The following is an 18113-nucleotide window of genomic DNA, read 5'->3' on the forward strand; positions in this document are numbered from 1 at the left end:
AAGGGAGATAGCAGATAGTGTAAAATATGAAAATAAAAGTTATCAAGGGTTCATGAGGGTGGGAGGATGGGGGCAGTGTGCAAAAAAACAAGTTGATACCAAGGGTTCAAGAAGAAAGAAAATGTTTTGGAAATGATGACATATGTACAAATGTGCTTGATATGATTGATGTATGTATTGTTAAAGAGCTGTAAGAGCCCCCCAATACAATGATTTATTAAAAAAATAAGGCTGAGAAAAATATAAAGGAACTATGATCAATTACACCTCATTGCTCTTTTATAGTACTATCCTCTCATATAGTCCTGGAACTTTGGTATAGATCTATGGATTTTTGCAAACATTACTTCTCTATTTCTGTTTTCTGTATCACCTCTTCTATCCATAGCTACCTGATGTAACAACTCCTAACACTGTAATGAACAGAAGCGTAGATCTCAGAAGACTCAAAGACATATAATACGTACAAGTTCACAAATGATTTTGGGGGTGGGTGGGTAATATGATTGGAATGACATTGATGATGAGAATGAAATAATGGAGCAGACAATAATATCTTTAACAATGATTCTGTCAACAAATGATTATTTTTTTGTTATAAATAGCTTGCTTTTGGTCCCTTAATCCATAATTCTCACTTCCTACTGGCCAGTGGGTTTTTTGCCATTAAAGAGGAAAAACAATCATTTCTGATCAACAGCGAGTATGTTGTTCTGAAAAGGAAAATGCTTCAAACCAAAAAGATGTCTAACATGTCCATCATCCATGAATACCTTAACATGACAAATTAAATGCATTAGAATTTTAACTAACAATTTCTGGTTGGAACTCTCGTTCTTGAGCTGTCTCAATTGTGCTTGTAATGATTTAAAGGAGACTTGCTGCTTGTTCCAAGGGTCATCAGAGATTTCACAGCTCATTTTCTTTCTAGAGACTACGTCCTCACCTTCCAACTCTGGTTTCATTTTTGTTGTTGTTTATATTATTTTAAAAATATACTTTTATTGGGAGCTCTTCCATCTCTTATCACAATCCACACATTCCTCCAATGTGTCAAGCACATTTGCACTTATGCTGCCATCATTTTCAAAGCATTCTCTCCCCATTTGAGCGCCTGATATCAGCTCCACATTACTTCCCCTTGCTCCCTTCCTGCCTGCCCTCACAAACCCTTAATAAGTCATTTTTTTCCATATCTTGCATCATCCTCCATTGCCCCTCACCCACTTTCTGTTGTTCGTTCCCCTAAGAAGGGGTTATGGGTTGAGCCTTGTGATCGATTCCCCCTTTCTCCCCCCACACTCCCCTAATCTTTCTGGTATCTCTACTCCCCTTGCTGGCCCTGAGGGGTTATCTATCCTGGATTCCCTGTTTCAGGCTCTTATCTGTAGCAGTGTGCATGCTCTGGTCTAATCTGATTTGTAAGGTAGAATTGAGGAAATGATAGTGGGGGGGAAGGAAGCACCAAAGAGCTAGAGGAAAGTTGTGTTTCATTGGTACTATACTGTACCCTGACTGGCTCATCTTTTCCCTGGGACTTCTGGAATCAGAGGACCTGAAGGTGGACCTTAATACAAGTTTCTGATCTTTCATTTACTCATCTGTAGAAACTTCTGATACTAAAAATAATGACGTCACCTATGCCCCCCTCTTTTTCTAAGCCTACTTCAGTGGACTCCTGTTGTACTTGGCCTTTTGTTCTTTACTTACTTCATTTAGCATGATTTCCTCCAGTTCTTCCCATGCGACAATGTGCTCCATGCATTCATCACTGCATTTTAGGGTCACATAGTACTCCATTATATGTATGTAGCACAGTTTTTTGATCTATTCATCTGCTGATGAAATTTGGGTAGTTTCCAACTCCTTGAAATTGTGAACTGTGCTGTACTGAACCTTGGAGCACAGATGTCTGGCCGTGGTTTGTTTCTTGCCTCTTCTGGGTATATGCACAGTAGGGGGATTGCTGGGTCGGATGGTAGCTCAATTTCCATCTGTTTTACATATCACCAAACTGATTTCCATAATGGCTGTACATACCTACATAATGGCAGTGGATGAGAGTTCCTATCTCCCCACAGCACCTCCAACACTTGTTATTTTCTGAATTTTTGAATTGGGCTATTTCATAGTTGTTTTAATTTGCATTTCTTTTATGGTTAATGATGGGGAACATTTTCTCATATGTTTATTGGTCATTTGGATTTCTGCCCCTGTAAAACTTCTGTTCTGGTCCTTTGCCCACCTCCTCAGTGGGCAGTTAGTTTTTTCTTATTGTAAGCTTGCAAAGTATTGTAGATTTTAGTAATAAGGCCTTTGTCTGATGTGTCATTGCTAAAGATGTTTTCCCAGTATGTGAGCTCTTTTATTACTCTCTTGGTGAATTTTTTCAACGTACACAGGTGATTTATCTTCAGTATATCCCACTTGTCAATTTATGACTCTTCTGTATTTGTATCATTCCCTATTTCTGATAGGGTATGTATTCTCTGTGCTAAGGTTCTCAGGTTTGTTCCAATTCCCTCATTAAAAGCCCTAGTTTGGGGTTTGACCTTAAGGTCTGTGATTGGCCTTGAGTTTATTCTTGTGCATGGAGTGAGGTAAGGGTCTTGCTTAATTTTTCCGCGGGTAAATATCCACTTTTTTTCCAGCACCATTTATTGAAAAGGGCATCCACTTCTCATTTGATATTTTTGGGGCCCTTATCAAAAATCAGTTGCTTGTATGCCGATGGTTTTAGCTCTGGGTTGTCAGCTCTTTTCCATTGGTCTGAATATCTGTCGTTATATCAGTACCATACTTTTTTTTTTTTTTTTACCACTGTGGCTGTAAAATATGTGCTGAAGTTAGGTAGAGCAAGCCCTCCGACTTTGTCCTTCTTCTTGAGGAGTTCTCTGCTAATTCTGGGCTTCTCCCCTCTCCATATGAAGTTGGGGATCAGTTTCCCCAATTCCTTGAAGAAGAATGATGGTATTCGTATCAGGAAAGCATTAAATTTATATAGTGCCTTGAGCAGAACTGACATCTTTACTACATTGAGTCTGCCAATCCAGGAGCATGAGATAGTCTTCCATTTGTTGAGGTCACTCTTGGTTTCTTGTAATAGTGCTCTATAGTTTTCCTCGTGCAAATCATTTGTTTTTTTAGTCAGGTACTTCCCTAGAGATTTCACTTTGTTTTGGGCTATTTCAAAGGGTACTACCTTTTTAATTGTCCCTTCTGTGATCTTGTCTGATGTGTACAGCAGTCCAATAGACTTCTGTTTGTTGCCCTTGTATCCTGTCACTCTGCCATATTCCTCCATGCTTCCAAAACTCCACTTGTGGAGTTTGGGGGGATTTTCGATATATAAAATCATATCATCTGTGAATAATGAGTTTCCCCTCTTCCTTCACTAAATACTTTTGATGTCTTTTCTTTGTCTTATTGTGTTAGCTAGGACCTCCAGTATGATGTTAAATAGGAGTGGGGACTAGAGGCATCCTGTCTGGCCTCCCCTTTTCAGTGAAATTGTTTTAATCTTTTCTCCATTGATCACCACATTGGCTGTTGATTTTTTATATGTCGCTTGTATAATATTGAGGAATTTTCCTTCTATTCCTATCTTCTTGAGTGTCTTCAACAGGAATGGGAGTTGGATGTTGTCGAATGCTTTATTTGCATCTATCAATATTATCATGTGGTTCTTATAATTTTTTCATGTCAATGTGGCGAGAATGGTCTTTCAAATATTGAACCATCCCTGCATCCCTGGTATGAATCCCTATTGGTCATGGTGAATTATTGGTTTTTTATTTGCTTTGTATTCTATTGGCCAGTATTTTGTTAAGGATTTTTGCATCAATGTTCATTAGGGATATTGGTCTGGAGTTCTCAATTCTTGTGGGATCCTTGCCCACTTTATATTTCAGAATTATATAGCTTCATCAAAAGAGTTTGGGAGTTTGCTGTCTTTTTCTATGATTTGGAAGTTTGTATAAGACTGGTGTCAGTTCTTCCCTGGATGCTTAGTAGAATTCTCCTGTGAAGCCATCTGGTCTGAGAGATGTTTTTGTTGTTGGTAAACCTTTTATAACCTTGTCTATTTCTTCCATTGCTATGGGTCTCTTGAGGTTCTTGACATCCATCTGGGATAGTCTAGGGAGGGACTGTTTTTCCAAGAATTTTTCCATGTCTTCCAAGTGGTTGAATTCGTTTAAAGATCTTCATAAAATTGTGTAATTATCCTTTTGATTTCATTAGGGTCCATTGTAATGTCCCGTTTCATTCCTCATCCTTGCTATTGAAATTTGTTCCTTTCTTTGGTTAGGATTGCCAGCGGTCTATCAATTCTGTTAATCCTTTCAAAGAACGAACTTTTAGCTGAAATTTTTTCCAGTTTTTTTTGTTTACCCTTTCCTGTATCTCAGCTCTGATTTTTATTATTTCTTTCCTTTTATTAGTGGGATTGTTTTGTTGACGCTTCTCTAAGTGTTGTAAGCTTTGTGCCAGCATATCAACCACGAGTATCTCTTCCTTTTTCATGTGTGCATATATTCCTATCAGCCTTCCTCTGATAAAAGCCTTTGCTGTATCCCAAAGGCTTTGGTACGTTGTATTTTCATTCTCATTGGTTTCTAGAAACTTCCTGATTGCATCCCTGGTCTGGGCCAATACCCATTCCTTTTGCAATAGAGTTATTCATCCTCCAATTGTTTGCCCTTGTTTCTTCATCATCCTACTGTTGTTTCCCAGCCTTATTGCACAGTGGTCGGAGAGAGATGTCTGTATAATCTCTATGTGCTTGAATTTATTCAGATTCAACCTGTGTCCCAGCATGTGGTTTATCTTTGAGTATATGCCATGTGGGCTTGGAAATAACATTTGAGTGGAATGCTCTGAAAATATCAGGTCAAGTTGTCTAATTTTGCTATTTAGATCTGTAACCTCTTTGAGTTTCTTTCCCTGTGATCTGTCTTTGTCAGAGATTGGTGTACTAAAGTCACCTACTATAATTGTTAAGTCTTTCTTTTTTCGTCTTTTGGAGAGTTTGATTTATGAATTTCATGGGGCTATCATTGGGAACGTATATATTTATTATGATCATGGGTTCTGGGTCAACTGTTCCCTTGAGAATTATATAGTGCCCCTCCTTGTCTCTTGTTATGTCTTGTACCTCGAGATCAATTTTATTAGCGATTAAGATTGCTACCACTGATTTTTTTTTTTGCATTACCATTGGCTTGATATATTCTTCTCCAGCGTTTAATTCTCAACCTGTTTTTGTCTGCAAGCTTGAGATATGTTTGTTCTAGGCAGAAGATCAATGGGTTATGTGTTCTGAGCCAGTCTATTAGCCTCTGCCTTTTAAGGCCTGAGTTCTGTCCATTGATATTCAGTGTTATTACATCCAACTGCGGACTCTGTGATGTCATCTTGTACCCTTGTGTTGGGTGCTTTCCTATCTACCTAATCAGTTGTGTTGTGTGTATGTGTGATTCATTCTTACCTTCTTTCCACTATTGAGCTAGTGTTATCTTGGGGGCTGTTTTTTCTTTGTCGCCCCCTTGGTAGATTTGTTCTATGTGATGGTCTCTTATTTGTGCTCAGTGAGTGTTGATCTGCCCATACTGGGTTGACAAGGACCTTTTGTTGGGCTGGGTTTCTTTTTTATGTGTTCTTTTAGTTTTTCCTCGTCTGGGAAAACTCTTAGTTCTCCTTCTGTCTTAATAGATAATTTGGTCGGGTATAGTATTCTTGAGTTTGAGTTATTTTCCTTCAATTTTTGGAATATTTTACTCCATTCCCTCTTCTTCATCATGTCCACTGATAGGTCTGAACATATTCTTATCTCGGTTACCTTTATACATGACTATTTTCTTTTCCTTAGCTGCTTTTATGATCTCCTTTTCCTCATAGTTGGATAATGTCACTATTATGTGTCTTGGTGACTTCATTTTGGGGTTCAGTCTGGCTGGTGTTCTTTCGGAATCCTGAATGGTTGCTGGTCAGGTAGTTGTGGGCCCATGAGGTTGGTGTTTCACTGGCTGATCTCTCAGCTGTAGTTTTGTGTCTTGTGATGCATTGAGCACCTTGGGTGGTGTGTGGTGTTTCCGTCTGCCACTGTAGTGCCATGGAGGATGTGTGGGTGTACCCTCCTTGGTGTAGAGCAGTGTAGATGGCAGGCAGAATTACCCTAGTCTTGATCACCAGGGAGGTTGGGTGGATGTTCCCACAAGAGCATAGAGCACCACTGATGGTGGGCAGGTGTTTCCCCCACTTACTTGTAGGGCCTTGGTTGCAGGCTGGAGTTTCCTCAGTTGTTTTAAAGGGAGATACCCTAGCTGCTTGGGGTGTGGTGGAGGATGGGCATGATTTCCCCAGCTGTGGCTAAAGCCAACAAGTGTGGGTGGGAGCTCCCCCAACTGGGCCGTCAGTGTTGCCCTAGGCAGAAGGGACTGGAGAAAATAAAGAGAATGAGAAAGGAAAGAGGTGGAGAAGAGAAAAAAAGGAGAAAACAAAGAGAAGAGCAAAATTAGAAAATGAACCAACACACACATACACACAAAATGCAAACACAACAGTAAAAACAGTCAAAAATGAAAACAATGAAAAAGGAAAACTGAACCTGCTGAGACTGGTAGGAAAGAGAGAAGAGATGGAAGGGGGGAAGAAGAAAAAGTGATAGAAGTAGAAAAGAAAAGAAAATATAGCTGAGCCTTGTGCTGTGCCATGTGCAGCACTGCCTTGTGCTGAGTGCAGCAGTGCCACAGGGGGCAGGGTGGAGCTCTCCCTGCTGGGTGGGCCGAGTTTCCCTAGGTAAAGGGTAGTGGGCTGGACACCAGCAGTGGCATGTGGAAAGAAAGAGAGGGAGAGGAAACCGAAGAGTAAAAAAGATAAAGAAAGAAGGGTAAAAGCACAACTGTCCTCTTAGGACTGTGGAGGGAGAGAAGAAATACCAGACGTCCCAATTTTTAACAAATTTTCCCATGTCCCGTGGCATTTTAAAAAATCCTGATTTTTGGAAAGAATGCACAAGCTAGGGTATACGGTTTTCGGCTGCCATGTGGCTACTTTGCCAGGATATGAGTTTTATCAATGATGTCCCGCTTTACCAATGTTAAAATCTAGTCACCTTACCTTAGAGGCAAGACTAAGGTTTCCTCAGCAGCGTGGAGCGCTGTAGTGGACTGTCACAGCTGCCTTGTGTGGTGTGCAGTGCTCCCACAGAGGGCAGGCTGGAGTTTCTCCTGCTGTTTTTATGGCATTGCCCTAGGCACATGGTAGCGGCCTGGAAGCCAGCAGTGGCGTATGAAAGGAAAGAGGGAGAAAAGAGGAAAAAGATATAAAGAAGAAAAAAGAAAGAAAAAGAGAAAAAATAAATCAACTGGGTCTGTTGAGACTGACTGTGGTGGGAAAGATGGAAGGGCGAGGGAATAGAGAGAGAAGAAAAATAGTAGTAAGTATGGCGATAACTGAGGATTGATTGCCTGTGGGGCTGGAGGAGTTCCAACCTGCCTCAAGGCAGCGGGGTGGTATGCCCGCTTGGTGTAGGGTCCCACAGATGCTAGGCGGAATTACCCTCGAAGGCAAGATCACATCAGCAGCCAAGCAGCGGTTCCCAAAGTGAAGTTGAGCGCTGGAGTTCACTGGTATAGCTGCCTTGTGCTGCATGCAGCACTGCAAGTGTGTGTGTATGTGGGTGGGGGTGGGGGGGAGGATGTTCCCTTAGCTCTGTGTAGGGTCCTAGGACAGGTAGGACCTCCTCAACTGTGTGTAGAATCACTGAGAATGGAGTTGGTCTTTTTATCCTTGCTTGTGCCGGGCCACTGATGCCCTAATAACTCAGTTCCCCCCTCCCTCCCCAGCCACCTAGAATTGGAGTAAGTTATTCTTAAAGGACTTGTTCTACCAGTTGCCTTGGAGTTAAACAACGAGCCTGGGATTTGCCTTTTTTTTTTGTTATAGGAATGCAGTAGATGTGTTGCCTGCGTTACAATACTGCACCTGTGGATTTGCAATTTTTACTGAGAAAATACTGGGTTTTGTTTTTATATTGGGCTTATGAATTTCCCTGGTTTGAGGGCTGTCAAGCTGACCCACAGCGGAGATCCAGCTTTATCAGTTTGTTTTCTTCTCAACCAATTGGAACTGAATCTGCTCCCTGGATTATGACTATTGGCTTATTTTCTGCCACACCACGACCTGACTCGGGTAAATTTCCTTATGTCTTTTCAATTGCTCCAAATTTATGGCTACCCGCCAACCCCAATCCTCAGGCTAAGAGCTCAAGGCACCTAACAGCGTGGGGAAAACTGCTGTGGGGTCCTGTGACTTGCTTTCAGAGGTTCTCTAGGGGTCTGGGATTATGTCCCCTTCAGGATGTCAGTCTAGGGAAATCACTACTCACTGCTAAATTAGAGCTCAGGTAGCTGCGCCGCTGGAGCCAGAGCCCAGAACGCTGAATCGAGAGTGATTTAGTGCGTGCTTGGTTCGCTTTGAGTGGAATTCAAAAAAGCGGGATTAAGGACAGACCCTCATACCCTGATTCTAATTTCAGGACTCCACTTCCAAGTCTCCTTCACCTTAACTAGACGCCATTTTTTTCCGTCTCTGTTCTCTGGTTTCACATTTATTCCCTGGGATTTAGTTAATTTCTAGTTTCTAATATCCATTGCAATGGCTATATAGAAACGCACAGACAAAATTCATGATTAAAGACTTTATTAAGGAAGTTAACAAACTGTAATGTGAGAATGCTCAGGGTGGTTGTGCACCAAGGAAGGTTACAAAGCCTTAGCTGTGCTAATAGACGTCCAAAGGGGCATACCACTCTGGCGGTAAGCCTCCACCCAAAGGCACTCAGCTCCACCCCCATGGTCAGCAAACCCAGCTTCCCAGCTAAGAGTCTCTTGCACAAAAACACTCCTTGTGCTCCGAGGGTTGGGAAGTCCATCACTCTGTTCCATGCTCTGGATTCTGGTTTGGCTGCTTCTCTGTTGGCACAGCTGTCATGTGGATCCAGGAGGTTCGGTACATAGGGATCTCAGGTCCAGAGGATGTGCTCCAACTCCATGCTCTTGTTGGTAATGAGATCCCTCCTGCTTCTCGGAAGACTTGTTGTACACACAAGGACACCACTCCAGGGACTCTCGTTTCAAATACTCACAGGAGAGCCCATCAGTATGTTCCCCTAACTTCTTACCAGACCCATACGGGAAAAGGTCTTTTGGTGAGAGTTTGGCTGGAAAAGCCACATTAAATAAGTCACAGTCCTTGCAGGATTACTTCCATATGCCAGGAAAATGTGAATCCAGATAAAGCTGCATGACTGAAATTTCTATTTTACGTTTGCTGAACCCCACAAATGAAACTTCAGCATGTTATCATTTTGAGTATTGTTTTTTGGGTATGTTTGTTTTACTCAGTTTGTTTACAATAATAGAGATGATTTTAGGATATGAGTTGCAGAAAATATTAAGTACTGTAATCTCCATATAAAGATTTAATAAATTGCAGTTTTTAAAATATACATACACACTGCACACACTGGGGTGCATGCTATGAACTAGTTAGTAGATGAAGGTAGGTTGACAACATTTCCGATAAGACACAAGAATCTAAAATTCCCCAGAATAGATCCTACTAACACATCCCTTCTAGGAATTAAAAATGCAGCACAAACAGGGTCTATTTTTTTCCCCCTCTGAACTGTTAATTTTACTTTATTAAGTGAAAGCTTAGGTGTGCAAGTTGATGCTTTCAAAAATATGGTTTAAACATATTTTAGCTAGTTGTTTCTGTAATCTTTGTACTCGTAAGGGGAAAGTTGTAGATAAAAAAATAAATAAAATAATTTTCATTATTAGCATCTAGATAAAATTAAATATAAAGAACATTATAAAATATCAAAATACCTATTATTGAAGTTATTCCAGAATGTTAGGATAGACAAACTCTGGAGATCTAAAAACCATTTCCAAGGGAAACTTTAGCAAAAGGAAAAAGCATACCTTTACTTAGAATAGGCAAGTTCAGTCTGATTCTCAGATAAGAGGAGTGAATTGAATAACATACTGAGGCTTCTTCTATGGCCCACTGATTTAGCCAATGATAGTGGTCAAAATACATTAGTGAAGTCTGTTTAATGCTGCAGATGGGTAACAGAGATTAAAAGCAATTAGTAGATATATATATGTTAGACTAACTAATTATACTGCTTTCTTTTAAAAATCATTTGCATTGGAATATCATTACATAGTTCAATCACATCAAGTGTTGTTGTACAACTGCCTTCACAATCAGTTTCAAAAATTCTCTTCCTTCTGAATACCTTCACATCAGCTCAGTCACTAGACAGTCACTGTTATTACTTTTGAAATAAATTTAATGCCTTCAAAAATCTTAGGAGTCTATGGAATGTTATAAGAGTTGTAAGAGCCCCAATAAAATGATTTTGGGAAAAAAATGCCATCAGATTTTGTTTGTTCATCAGATAAGTGCTATTAAACTGCGGAGTCCCATTTCATGGGAATTAAAATACCATAAATACATGTTTTAAAAAAGACATTTTGTCACAGAGATACACATATAATATATAAACACATGGCACAAGATTCAGGTAAGCAAGCTTCGTGATTTTCACATTTATAGTAATTTATAAAATCTTCTCTGGAGGACAAGGGCTACAATTCAGCCCCACGTCTCTTCTGAAAAGAAATCTGCAGAATTAAGGCACTTTTCCAGTTGATCATATTTCTGCATATAAAATGAGAAAGGTAGTTACTTTAGTCAAAGAAAATTAAGATAAAACAGGCCTTTTCTTTCTATAGCCATTAACAGGAACAAATGAATTCCATAGTCATAAGGAACAAAATAATTTATTATAAAAAGGGATTTGACTTAGAAAAAATATTTCTAACATTTGGAAGAGCTCAGATTATTATTACTACTGTATTTTAGAGCTCTTACAAATGTTCAATTATAACCCAAATTCACAATGTTTTATCAGATGTATAATATATATAAAATATTTCATGAGTGAATATCTAGGTACAAGAAACATGACACCTTTCCTGTTGCTAAGGAGAACTGTGTTGAGTAGCAATATACCTACCAATAACTATCAATCATAAGTATCATACCAGAGTATAAATTTGCTTTTATGCTGTAGTTGAAAGAAACATATTCAGGAGGTAACACTTTGACAGGGCAGTTTTCTGCAGGATACAGCAGTCCATTTAATGGTGATAAGACAAAAAGGTGAGATGTGACTACAATCTGAGGGTCTTCAATGGGAGTAGAGAGAAAAAAAAGACTGTACCAAAAAGGCTGAGGCAAGAAAATAAAATGTAAGAACTGCCAAGTTGAGCAGCTTAGTAACAGTTTGATAGGCAATAGAGAGCTGCTATAGGTTTCTGGGCAGGCAATGAAGCGCTGATAAAAGAGCCATGTTTAGAATAACCTGGCAACTAATTCTGAGTCAGGTAATGAGGGTCCAGATGTACGTGACAGCCATGAGGTTGGAGAGAAAAGAACACGTTAAGAGAGGAGTCAAGGAAGCTTAAACGTGAAAACAGGAGGCTAACGACAGGGCTACTTCTCAGGTAGGCTGGAGAAGGGATACATGTCCATTTTCCGGCACAGAGAATTCCAGCTGCTTAGTCGGAAGAGACGAGGTGATACAAAGGTTTCTTGACTCTTCTACTAAACTCTATCCTAAACCCAATAGGTTAAGAGAGGATTGTGCTGAGTGACATTTCTGTGGTGACAGGGGCCCACAGAAGTCTAGTTTCCCTTTAGAGATGAGCCAGGCAGGTCTTTCTTCACACTGTGATCCTTGTCACTAGGTGACTTTCTCTGGAAGGATGAAGAAAAGAACATGAGAAAGAGCCTCCGGATTATTACTCTAGTCCTAGTATGCAGACAGCTTCCCCTTGGATGTAAGTGTACTAGAATTTAAAGCCTGTACTGTAAATGTTGGATTGTTCTTTGGCTTTTTATATTATTTATCTTTATTTTTTCTGTTTTGTCCATTTCTTTTGGAAAATTACTTTCTATTTCAGCTCTACAAAGGACAGGAAACGCGCTTCCGTTGTTTTTTATTACTAAATTCAGATCATGTTTCTTGTGGACTTAACCACTTGCAAAGTCCTAATACTAAGTGCTTTCATGGTGCTATCTGTAAGTAATTATTATTGTTGTTTTGTTCCTACTTTTAAGATTGAAAAGTTAGGCTTGCAGAAATAAAATAACTTGCTTTAAAATTCTACAGCAAGTGAGTGGCTGAGTCATAGTTTTAATTATTGTATTGCACTGTCTCTGGGATTTCAATGGTGAGGGTGGGCAGAGAACAAAGGACTATCATCTCAAAAGGCAAAGTACAACTCAGGGAGAAGGCAATGAATATGACTTGACTTTTATGCTCCACCCCAACCAAGTCTAGAGACTCTCCTTCCAGAGCTTCCCTTTGAGAAAAGCGGGAAGGTTGGGCGTCTTGCTTTAGTAATAATGGAGACTATTCTCTTACAGTGCCAAAGGGACCTGTCAATGAAAATGGGTGGAACTGCAGAATGTGAGGAGGGACCGAGAAAAAAATCAGGATAAAAACTTTCAAAGCTATGTATTTACGTTTCTTACAAAATAACCGTATCGCCTTCAAAGTACTCTCCATTACACTTAATACATTTGTCAAATCTGCAATTCCATCCATGGAAACATTTTTGAATCTCATCTGTTTGGATGGCTGACAGCACCTCCCTTGTTTTTTTCTTCAGCTATTGTATGTCTTCAAATCGCTGCCCTTTCATTGCCTTGTCTTTTGTGCAAACAAAAAGAAGTCGCATGGGGCAAGGTCAGGTGAGTAAGGTATGTGGAGCAAGAGAGGCATGCTGTTTTTTGCCGAAAACTGGCACATTGAGATGGCTGTGTGAGCAGGTGCATGGTCATGGTGGCAAAATCGGTCCCATCTCACACAAATCAGGCCTTTTTGGTCACACAATATGTAATTTTTTTGAGAGCCTCTAAATAGAAGGCTTGATTAACAGTCTGACCTGGTGGATCGAACTCCAAATGCACTGCAAATCAACATTTTCATTCAATGACAGATGTCCAGAAGGAAGTTTGTCATCAATAGACATTTCACCTTTTTTGAAATGAGAAACCCACTTGGTACTCGAGTTTCTCCCATAATGCTGTCCTTGTAAGCTGTGTTCAATATCACAAGAGTTTTGTGGCATTTTTCCCAAAGAGGATACACAATTTCACAGCCACATGCTGTTCTCTTAAATTGGTCATCACAAAAAACGGGGTTTGAGCAAAAGTGTTTTTATGAAAAAATTCATTGTGAGAGAATCTTCACAGGAGAACCTTCCTGGGCAACCGCACTGGGTGCACTAAGCGAGAGTGAGTTGCTGGATGCTCGCCTAGCAGGAATAATGCATAATGCATACTACAGAAGCTCCACCCAGCAGAGCCTTTTCCCCATTTCTTTTTTTTTTTTTTTGGTGTGGGAGGAAGGGTACCCTCTTGTAAGGTTTGAGAGAGAGAGAGAGAGAGAGAGAGAGAGAGAGAGAGAGAGAGAGAGAGAGAGAGAGAGAGATGTCAACTTAGAAGGAAAAATGTGGACTCTTCTACGCAATATGGCAGTTAGATCTGCAAAAAGGGATGAGTATAGAGAGGTATCGCTTAGGGTAGTGGGTCTCAACATTCCTAATCCCGCAACCCTTTCATACAGTCCGTCATGCGGTGGTGACCCCAGCCATAAAATTATTTCGTTGCTATTTCATAACTGTAATTTTACTACTGTTATGAATCATAATGTAAACCGTAATGTGTTTTCTGATGGTCTTAGAAGACCCCTTTGAAAGGGTTGTTTGACCCCCAAAGGCGTCACGACCCACAGGTTGAGAACCGCTGGCTTAGAGAGACAAAGGACAGAACCTAGAGTAACACTGCTCTTTTAAGTAGTGGTCCTCAATCTTTAATTTGCTTGAGAATCACCTTTTGTCTTAAACATATCGTTAAAGCATCTCTTCAGATTCTTAACCAGAATATTTGTGGTGAGATCAGGGCTTATGGACTTTTTCACAGTTGCCATTTCAGAGAGCCCCATGAATGTCAGGTGTTCTATTCTGTGCTGTACAGGGTTTTCATGGACGTAACCATCTCACATCCAGTTCTCATGGGACTGCTCTGGGGAGATTCAAACCACCAACCTTTTGGCTATTAGTCCACCGCTGAACTACCTGGACTGCACACATGCTATTTGGTGATTCTCATAGAGGTAGTTTAGGGCCATGTTTTGAGAAGCAACAGTTTAAGGGGTGGAAGAAAAGGGAATGAAAAAAAGAAATGTTAAAAGGAAAAGTTAAAAGAAAAGGAAGGGAACAAAAACTTCTGAAAAGGGCGGGATATTTAATTAAAATTTTCATTCTTATGATTATAGTAGTATTTATATAATAAATTTTAAAGTTACTTCAAATTCAACTGTCACACTGAAACGTGTACTTCAACGGATATACTTTCGTCAGTCCCTCATTCTCATCAATCCACCACTGCATCTGACTTTCCTAGAATCCTTACATCAAATGTACTGTTTTTTAAATGGAAAACAAAAAAGTTATAATTTTGCCAGGGGCATCCTATAGCATGTTCTTCATCTCTGTTTTAGGATATAGCTCCAAACTCACTGGCTACGAGTCAATGTGGACACATATCAACTGCCTGTGTGTTTCTGGAACTGGAACTGTTTACAGGAATAGAAAGCCCAGTCTTTTTCCCTCAGAGCTGCTAGTGGTTTTGAACTGCTGATCGTAGTAGCCCAATGCATAATAGACCACACCACTTGGGCTCATATTTTAGGATAAGGCACATATTTGTTATTTTTTTGTTTTATTATGATTTCCTAATTATTTGTTATTTTTTACAATATAGTTCTTCCTATCACTTCAGTATCAATAGGTTCAAAAGAGATTCTGTGGTTCAAGGGATTGGAAGAAGAAAAAGAGCAATGCCCTCCCTCTGACTAGCTGGTCTGTGGGAAGAAGTATGGAGATGACATATCTTGAGATAAGGGAAGAAAAATGGAGGAAGAGGACAAGGGCGGGGGAGGAGGAGAAGCACAGTGTGACACAGAAGCTGGAGGAGGGGACGCAAATTGTGTGTAAGGGAAAAGGAGGGGTGGTCATTACTGCAAGAGAAGAGCAAAGGAGCCATGGCTCTGGGCATTCAAACATCACCAAGACCAAGGAACTCTGAAGGCCCTCAGCAACACAGGTCATGAGAGCACAGTCAAAGGAGGAGCAGTCAGAGCGAGGCCCCAACCACACAGGTGCATGTACACAAGGGGTGGGCAGGGTCAAGCTAAGAAGTGTCAGAGCACCTGACAAATTTTACAATTTAATCACAGCACAAGAAGTTGCATGTCAGTTTTCATTGGCTACAAACTTCTATGTTTCTATGAAATCTTTTGAGAAAGTCAGTGGATGGATTTTTAAAAAAATGAAACTCTGGGATTATTAGTGCAAATATGCATATCATCCCCAAACAAAACCTTGAAATATCTTCAATGCACAATGTTGTTCTCTGAGCATAATATAACACTTAGGGTTCTTTTCCTAAAATCTTCATTTTTTTTCATTCTAGACACTATTGCTATCAGAAACATACTTTATTAAAATTTCATTAAGTAGATGACTGGAGATGCTTTTTATTTTCCGTCTTGATCATAGTCTCTATTAACAATATGCATATATAATACATATAAGCACAGTGTATGTATTCTACACATAGTACACAATTCTATGTACTCTAAGTTTTCCACTTCCACCTAAGGTACGGCAACACTTAAATGAATCAATAAAAGCACTTAAGAATTGAATGTTGCTTGAGTAAATGGAGGGAGTAGGGAGGCGACAGGATCGGAGAAGGTTCTATGTAAAGGCAAGTGGAAAAACCCAAGACAGGAGGTGGGGAGAACAAAGTCAGCCTAATTGGCAGAAGTTGAAGAGACTCAGACGAGAGAAAGATTTAGGGTCAAGTTCCAAGGGCAGGCTAGGGAGTCCTGGGTGGCGCTGTAATGAGGGTCAAAGGTGAAAACCAATAGGCATACTCAGGCGAGGGAGACTTCCGCTACACCGACAACTTCCTTTCAGTTGCTCGCTTTCCATTCCCTTTGCTCATGGGCTTTCCCCTCAAGTTTTCTTGCTTTCTTTCTCTTTTCCCTCTTCTACAAGTTTCTCTAGGGCATCTCCCAGGCAATGGGTCTTTGGTCAGGCTTTCCTTTTTTATCTAAGATTAAACACACTCTTGGTCTCAGTTGCCTGAACAATCCACTGTTTGTTCTCTCTCACAGATTCTTTTCCTCAGGCATGTGTCAGAAGGCTGCCATCAAATCCACATCATTTGTGTGTCACTGAAGTTCTACAAGCTCTGTGAGCAGATGTCTATGAGCTCTCAGCAGATCTTCAGGAATCTAGTGTATGCTACTAAACCCCAACTCTAACTCTGCTGTCCAACGTAGTAATCAACAGGATGGAGGGGAGTAAAAACCAGTGTGTTGGTCGGAAACTGCCACTCACTTTGTTATCTCAGCTACAGTGCTCCCTGCTGGGACCCAAGTCATCAAGAGAGGATGTGGTGGCCTTAGAACTGGCAGGTGAGCTTCTTCTCTCTCAGGTCACAAGAATGACCAGCAAGAATGAAAGCAGGCCAGCAGAGTGGAGTCCTCTACTTTGTCAAAGACAATAAAGGGCTATGCTACCGGCAAGGAATGCTCCTTAAGAAAAAGTGAAAGGATAAGGACTTTCAATAAAGGAACAGTATTTCTGCTCATGAAGATTTATCGGACGTGCTGAGTGACGGCTCAGAACATTGGGAAGAAGAGGACAATGATCAAAGCACGGACGGAACAGGTGGAAGAAGAGAGAGAAGCTACACGGACAGTGGGAGGAGAGGTTCTGCTTTACATCCCACTTTCTTCTGATCATTCGTGTCCTGGGGCTGATCATCATGAGGTTGAATTCATAATGACTGGATGGTCTTACATATCTACTTTACCTCCTTAATCCAGCCACTTTCTTTAGATTGGCTGAAAACTCTTTCCACTGTTTCTTCAACCAGGTCTTTTTCCACTTTTTTGGCAATGGAGCAACATTCTTTGTAAAGCTTAAATTTAAAATGTTTCAGTTGATGATAAATGTTTGTACGAGCAGCACAGATTCTCCCCACGGTGAACACCTGTATCAAGACAGAAGCATCATTATCTGACCTACTAATACAACAGAAAAGGGAAAAACTGCCTCCCTGGTTTTCAGATTTTCTTCAGTTGTAAAATCTAATAAATGTTTTCTTAATTTTATTTGTGTTTATACAGTAAAATATACAAAAGCCAGAACTTCTCAGGGAAGGAACATGCAATTATTTCCCAATGTACCCTGTCAAAGGCAGAAAATGTTGGAGACTCAGAAAAACCAGAGTTCTGCTGAGTTGCAGCCCATATGTTGTCAGTGTACTGTATATTTTTTTACCTTCTCTTATTTTACTAAGTCAATAAACAACTGAACAGCCATGTTCCAAGTATTGGGCTATGCACTGGAGATATATAAATAAAAATTCAAACCCGCCAGCCACTCTGTAGGAGAAAGCGGTGGCTGCCCACTCAATGAGAATTGTAGCTTTGGAGACCCGAGTGCCTCTGGATTTTACTCTCTAGGGTTGTTATGAGTCCGAATCGATACCAATGGGTTTGGGAAGAGAGGGTCAAACTTACAGTATTATAGCTATTATATGAATCTACTGTTTACTATGAAACGACAGCAATGGTTTAGGGCCTTCCATGTAAAATGTGATTTCCCACTACATGGGGAGAAAATAGTGGGAGAACATTCTTCAAAGGTAATTTCAGGTTTATTGACCTGTAACCCAAATAAAACCCACTCCCACGGAGTCGATTTTGATTTATAACGGCCCTATAGGGCAGAGGAGAACTGTTCATTAGGGTTTCCGAGGCAGTATGTACTTATGGAAGCAGACAGCATCATCTTTGCTCCATGGGGCAACTGGGTTATTTGAACTACTGACCTTGAGATGAGTAGCTCAACTTGTCATCTACCAGGCCACCAGGGCTCCATGTA

The 18113-nt window shown here is 40.4% G+C and overlaps 1 protein-coding gene across 2 annotated transcripts in view; it reads right to left on the bottom strand.

Moving 5' to 3' along the window:
• Positions 1 to 8706: 8706 nt before the first annotated feature.
• CCDC82 (coiled-coil domain containing 82) overlaps positions 8707 to 18113 on the bottom strand; it is a 36661-nt gene continuing 27254 nt past the window's right edge. The window contains exons 7-8 of one of the 2 annotated variants that reach the window (XM_075546488.1): positions 17038 to 17217; positions 8707 to 10129 (exon numbers count right to left, since the gene is read on the bottom strand). In XM_075546488.1, the coding sequence (XP_075402603.1) occupies positions 10124 to 10129; positions 17038 to 17217 (186 nt within the window). In that variant the 3' untranslated portion in view covers positions 8707 to 10123. Of the gene's footprint in view, positions 10738 to 17037; positions 17218 to 18113 lie in introns of both variants that reach the window. The other variant, XM_075546487.1, reaches the window with a different exon arrangement.

The sequence above is a fragment of the Tenrec ecaudatus genome, chromosome 4, assembly GCF_050624435.1.
Source record: "Tenrec ecaudatus isolate mTenEca1 chromosome 4, mTenEca1.hap1, whole genome shotgun sequence".
Lineage (NCBI taxonomy): Eukaryota > Metazoa > Chordata > Mammalia > Afrosoricida > Tenrecidae > Tenrec > Tenrec ecaudatus.